This window comes from Vicia villosa, unplaced genomic scaffold (assembly GCF_029867415.1).
Source record: "Vicia villosa cultivar HV-30 ecotype Madison, WI unplaced genomic scaffold, Vvil1.0 ctg.000399F_1_1, whole genome shotgun sequence".
NCBI classification, from domain to species: domain Eukaryota; kingdom Viridiplantae; phylum Streptophyta; class Magnoliopsida; order Fabales; family Fabaceae; genus Vicia; species Vicia villosa.
In genome coordinates, this window is record NW_026705179.1 from 899,551 (window position 1) to 905,952 (window position 6,402).

General features: G+C 32.6%; 1 protein-coding gene across 3 annotated transcripts; it reads left to right on the forward strand.

Annotated features, from left to right (window-relative positions):
- Positions 1 to 2,077: 2,077 nt before the first annotated feature.
- LOC131627737 (uncharacterized) lies at positions 2,078 to 4,911 on the forward strand. 3 transcript variants are annotated; one of them, XR_009291560.1, is made up of 3 exons: positions 2,078 to 2,528; positions 2,906 to 3,186; positions 4,820 to 4,911. XR_009291560.1 is itself a non-coding variant. In XM_058898591.1 (2 exons), the coding sequence occupies exons 1-2, from the start codon at positions 2,989 to 2,991 to the stop codon at positions 3,935 to 3,937; spliced, it is 303 nt and encodes a 100-aa protein (XP_058754574.1). In that variant the 5' UTR covers positions 2,749 to 2,988; the 3' UTR covers positions 3,938 to 3,952. The 3 variants fall into 3 exon arrangements, 1 of the variants encoding a protein (XP_058754574.1); XR_009291559.1 differs by lacking the exon at positions 4,820 to 4,911 and adding an exon at positions 3,833 to 3,952; XM_058898591.1 differs by lacking the exons at positions 2,078 to 2,528; positions 4,820 to 4,911 and adding an exon at positions 3,833 to 3,952 and having other exon boundaries at positions 2,749 to 3,186.
- The last annotated feature ends 1,491 nt before the right edge of the window (positions 4,912 to 6,402 follow it).

Below are 6,402 nucleotides of genomic sequence, written 5' to 3' on the forward strand. Positions count from 1 at the left end.
TATTTGAAAATTCTAGTAACACACGCTCGATGTCAAACTGAATGTTATGACATCCACAATTGTGCAGCACAGACAGTAATAACAAAACAACATAAAAATAATAAAGAACACACATAATTGTTTACCCAGTTCGGTTCAAACAACCTACTCTGGGGGCTACCAAGCCAGGGATGAAGTCCACTATCAGTAGTATCAATTCAAAGCTAAACTCCCCCGTTTACAACTTCTCACTTAATCACTACCCAATGACCCTTCTACCTAGGTTCTACCTAGATATGGAATATCTCCATTCCACTCCCCCTCAATCACAGCAGTGATTACACATAAGCAATAAACAATTACAGATAGAAGACACTCTTCAAAAACACACCATGATCTGCTTAAAAGCTTCAATCAAGAGACACACACTCGTGCTTAAAAGCTTAGAGTGACACAACAAAAACATAAACTAATTCCAACGCAATCATCAAAGATAATAGCGTGGATCACACGAGACAGTTACAGAACAACAGTTCTTCACAATACACAATCTTCTGTCTGCGTTCCAAATTAGGATTGCAGTTTTTTATATGCAGTCTTGGGCCTTGGGCTTTTTAAGAAACACATTAGGGTTAACAAAGTTAATCTTATTCACACGCCAACTGTCTATTACACAATGTGCTGTCAGTAGGATCTTCTGGACGAAATATGCAGCACTCAATAAAAAGTTTCCTAAACTGATAAAAGGGATAAATCAGGAAACACAATTAATAAACAATAACAGCTCCTGCTGTCACACACGGATGTCATGACATCGATCATGACATTCACTACAAAACCTGTATAGGCTTCACACATATGCAACCTGCATAATACAATAATCAACCAGGTATGTTTTACCATTAATGCAGCCAACATGAAAAACACCTTCAATATTAGGATCTTAGCTAGGTAATGTAGCTTAAGTAGTTGGAATTTTCTTTTTCGTTTTGGTTTTGATTTGTTTTTAAACACACTTTAGTTTTGTGCCTTACATGCCACAATAATATAGAGTGTTGTTTTAAAGTTAATATATATATATATATATATATATATATATATATATATATATATATATATATATATATATATATATATATATATATATATATATATATATATATATGAAGAAATTAGGAACTTATGGTGAGTTCTAAAGTGAGGGTTCAATGTAGTCCCTCACTTATCGAGTAGGAAAAATACACCATTGAATGTGATTAATGGTTCAGATTTTAAAAGAATAAAATGAGAATATTAAAATATTTTCGTATAAAATTTTATCTCTGCCTCTTTGTTATCTTTTGACAGTATCTTATTCAAGCATTTCAATGGTGAAATTCAAGGAGAAATGATTTTTTTCTATGGTTAAAAAGTGCTTTTTCTTTTAATTTAACATACTAACTTTTTCTTTACACAAAGAAATCCAATTTTCTGAGATTGAAATAGATTAGCTTGTTTTTGTATTAAAGTAGTTGTAAGGTCCATGGAAAGGAGAAAGTTGTAGTTGATGTTTAAGCTTATTTTAAAAATATATAAACACCTTAATGTGTATTATTTTTAAAAGTTGAAGTTTCAAGTAGATTTATTTGAAGCTTTTTTGCTTATGTATTATATTTTATTGTTAGGTTCCAGGTCATGTTTTGAATTAGATATTTTTCTATCTATTTGTATAATCCTTTACTTTTTCAATTATATTATGATTTTCTATCTATTTGTAGAATGATTTACTATTTCTATAATGTTTTACTTTTTCAATTATATAGTATGTAGTTTTTATTATCTATTTGTATAATGATTTACTTTTTAAACAATACAATACTTTATTGAAAATTTGTGTTGTATCTATGTTGTATCTATGTTGTATGTTTTCATGACATATTTTAACTTGCTATTGTGCAGTAAGACTTATATATTGAGAAAATGACTGGACAATTCAATGGAACTAAGAGCAAGAAGTCTTCCACCATTGCTCATCAAAGGCAGTTATGACTGGGTGTTCTTGTTAAAATTACCAAGAAGCTTGCGAAAGCCAACAAGAAGCGCCTCAAGAAATTGGGTTTACCATCATCAACCCAACATTCCTCATCAACAGTCCAAAAGACACAACCTGTGGTCCAACCAACCCCAAGAGTAGTCCATCCTACTCCATCACTAGTCCAAGAAACAACAATAGAGGTCCAACCTTCCCAAGTAACAACACCAACAGTAGTTTAAGAAACAATGAGAGTGGTCCAACCTTCCCAATTGACTGCACCAACAACCATCCAAGAAACAACAAGAGTGGTCCAACCGCCTCAAATGACGGCACCGACAGCAATTCAAGAAACAAGAAGAGTGGTCCAATCACCTTCATTAGTGACCGCACCGGCAAGAGTCCAAGCGACACCACAACCTTCCATAGAGGAGGCGAATCTTACAAACAATGTTGAGGGGGATCACCTACATAATGAACAAGATGTCCATTAGGATGATAATGTTACGAAGATCAAGATACGCCATCTTGGTGAAGGGTATTAAATTTTTGTTTTTTAATAAGTTGTCATGAATTTACTTTTATTTAAATCTATTTCTTTCACAATTTACATTTTGGTGTGTGTAGATTTACTCTTGGCAAAGCTGCTGCTAATGCAATTAGGATGGCTATTAGGAAACAATTTCGAGACATTTATACATGTTTGAAAAATGTTCCCCAAGATGAATGGTTTGGAATATTTTCATTAAGCCTTATAATTTGGTTGTAGTTACTTTGTGACAAATGAATTATACCATCTCTTAAATTCGATGACTTAACTTTTTATGATCATGAAATATAATATCTCTTTACAACCTTATTGATATGGATATATTTTTTGGAATTAAATTTCACTCTATTTACTTTTTCGACCAGAAATATGTTTCATGGGAGCCTCATCATGAGAAGAAAATCAGAGAGATATTTGATAAAAAAAATGTCCTAAACGCCTTACTGACATGCTTACAAAAGTGAGAGACAAGGAGGAAAGACCTAGATGGATGGGAGAGGATGCATATAAGGGCCTTCTTAAACATTGGGAGAGTGATGGTTTCAAAAAGATGTATTCACAAAACAAGAATAATAGGAGTTCAAGTAAGGGAGGAGCTGTCCATAGCACAGGACGGAAGGCTCATCACGACATTGCACTTGATATGGTATGTATGAATTTTCATATTGAATAAAACCTACATGTTTAGATTTAAGGAAGTAATGCAATATAGTATTTTGATACTCGTTTTTTTTTATTTTGATACTGGTTTTGTTTTTGCAATATAGTATTTTGATACTGGTTTTGCTTATGCAATATAGTATTTTGCTACTGGTTTGATAATGATTTTGTTTCTGTTTTGATTTTTGTTTTGATATTGGTTCACATAGTGATTTTTGTGTTGATACTAGTTCTGTTTTGATATTAGTTCACATACTGGTTTTTTTATACTGGTTTTGATACTGGTTAAAGTATCATATTTTCTTTCTCTAGCAAAAAAATAGTATAATTCTTTACTAATGAAGACAAAATTTGTTGTAACAGCTAGCTTAACAATAATTTAGCAAATGATACACGAAATTTATTACATTACAGTGTTTAGAAATAACAATCTTACTTGAAAATTATATCCTTACTTGAAAATTTATGACATTGCAGTGTTTAGAAATTACAGTTACCTTTGTACTAACCATTTTGGTTTTGATACTAGTATGTTTAGTTGGATACTTTTTTAGCTTTAAGAAAGCAATACAATAATTATTGTGGTTACATAGAATTAATGTAAGGTTGTTATTGATTGGCTTTCTTGGTAGAGAAAAATACTTGGACAAGTTGTCTATCCTGATGAGCTTTTTTGGCTACCTATTAGAAGAAGTCAGGCGATTGGGTTGATAGTCGTGCTGAAAAAACTTATGTAAGTTATTTGCTTGTAGTGCTTCCATGCCATTAGTTGATTATGCATAAACAATTTTGGTTAACTGAACATAATCTAAACCTTTATTTCAGGTGAGTATACTTAAATTTCATCAACAAATTTATCTTAATGTTTCTAATTGAATTAATTCAGATAAGCCAATTATGTTTCCAATCAAAATGTGCCACAACATCTATGCATTGCTTCATAATACAATTTTGTTAGCTAATATTAACAACTCTGATTGAAACCAATTAAGTGCAGGGTAAGAGTTATTTAGGTTGACAGAAAGTTGTAATCACTCACAATGACATATCTGAGTTGACTAAAACTTGAAACAAAATCTGTTGATAAAACTTACATTTCAATTGCCTTGCATTATTTAACAATTTTCCAACTTTTAAGGTAGAATCCTAACTATGTGCTAATATGAACATCTCTAATTGAAACCAATTAAGTCCACTGGAAGAGTGAATTAGGTTTACAAGAAACATGTTTTTGATGTAGAATCATAACTATGATTTCAATGTCTTAGGTTAAAAGAAATCATATTTATTCATACAATACAAGATCTTGACTAACTATAACTTTACACATAACATGTTTGATGGAATATTTTTTTTGAATTGACATAAAGTTTAGTGAAATAGAGTTTGTTATGTCACTACAATATAATTTTTAATGGATTAACATTATGTCACTATGGTATTCCTATCTCTCAGTAATATTCAAATATTTCAATACATTCTGTTATGGGAAAAGCTTTTATACATTGATTCCATGATAAATAATGTGTTAGTAGTTTAACATAAAACAATTTTATTCAAAATACATTCATGTTAGTTCTATCTTGTTATTCAAGCTTATGTAAGTTATTTTTCTTCAGGATAACTATCAGGAGTGTCTTACTCAACTAGTTAAGAATGATGAGCATACTACAAGTGATACACAAGAGGTTGATGGTGAGAAAACACTTCAGTGTTATGGAACTGGTTATTTGTGTGTTAACCTTAGAAAGGGTGTATCCCATCTTACTCAATAGTTTTCTCCTCCTGAAAATGAGGTCATTGAGATGCTTCGTTGGAAGGCAGCTACAACCCGTGAAGAGGCTGCTGCAACAAACCAATGAGCGGATGAAGCAAACCAAAGAGCTGTTGAGGCTGATCAGTGTACAAAGGAGTTGCAGAATCAATTCCTAATTAATATGGCAGAGTTTACGCAAAGGATGACAACCTTAGAGCATCATTCTGGGGGTGGATCTTGCAATACTAGTCAACCTCATCCACATTATGATGATGGTCCTGATGATCTATCAGAGGATGATGATCTTGATGATCAATCACAGGATGACCTAGCTTAGTCTTTTATCAATAACACAACTTTCATAATTTTAGTTTCTACTAGTTTTGTGGTTAAAACGTCACCATATATGCGTTACATATCATTGTTGAATACTAGTTTTCAATTAAATTTGACAAACTGTAGATGTTTTCATGTTGGCTGCATTTGTGGTAAAAAATACTTGGGTGTTTAATGTCTTGACAAATGTCATGACATGCTTTACATGGTCTTATGCAGGTTGCATATGTATAAGCTAATACAGGTTTTGTTAGTGAATGTCATGACCGATGTCATGACATCCATGTTTGACAGCAAGAGCTGTTATGTTTTACTATTATGTTTCCTGATTTCTCTCAATCTACAATTTAGGAAACATTTTATTGTGTGATGAATATTTCTCCTAGAATATTTCGTTAACAACACATTTTGTAACAGCCTGATGACGTGTGAATTAAATTAACTTGGTTAACCCTAATTTGTTTCTTGGAAATCCCGAGTCCCAAGAGCTGCATATAAGGAGACTGCAATCCTAATTTGGAACACAGAGAGATTTGTTAATTGTGAAGAACCGTAGTTCTGTGTCTGTGTGTTTAGTCTCTTGTACTCCAAGCAATTGTGTTTTGATGATTGTATTGGAATAGGTTGTTTTTGTACTTTGTCACTCTAATCTTTTAAGCACGAGTGTGTGTCTCTTGAATGAAGCTTTTAAGCAGATCAAGGTGTGTTTTTGAAGTGTATCTTCTCTCTCTTTTGATTAAAGTCTGTTTGTAATCACTGTAGTGATTGAGGGGGAGTGAGTGGAGATACTCAGATCTAGGACTAGATTGGAATTGCATTGGGTAGGTCGTAAGTGATGAGTTGTAAACGGGGGAGTTTAGCTCTAAATTAATACTGCTTATATTCGATTCCCTCCCTGGCTTGGTAGCCCCTAGAGTAGGTATTGTTGTATACCGAACTGGGTGAACAATTCGCTGTGTTCTTTACTGTTTTATGCTTTTCTGTTTTAAAGTATTATTCTGTGATTGTGGATGTCATAACATCCAGTACGACATCGCGTGTGAGTTATTAGAATTTTCAATTGGCATCAGAGCAGGCACCCTGGCTGTTTACATCTAGGTGATATCTAGG

Excerpts from the sequence above, each read along its gene's own strand:
- LOC131627737 (XM_058898591.1), top strand. The coding sequence starts at position 2,989 with ATGCTTACAAAAGTGAGAGACAAGGAGGAAAGACCTAGATGGATGGGA. Across the intron at positions 3,187-3,832 it reads ACGACATTGCACTTGATATG|AGAAAAATACTTGGACAAGT; the intron begins GTATGTATGAAT and ends CTTTCTTGGTAG.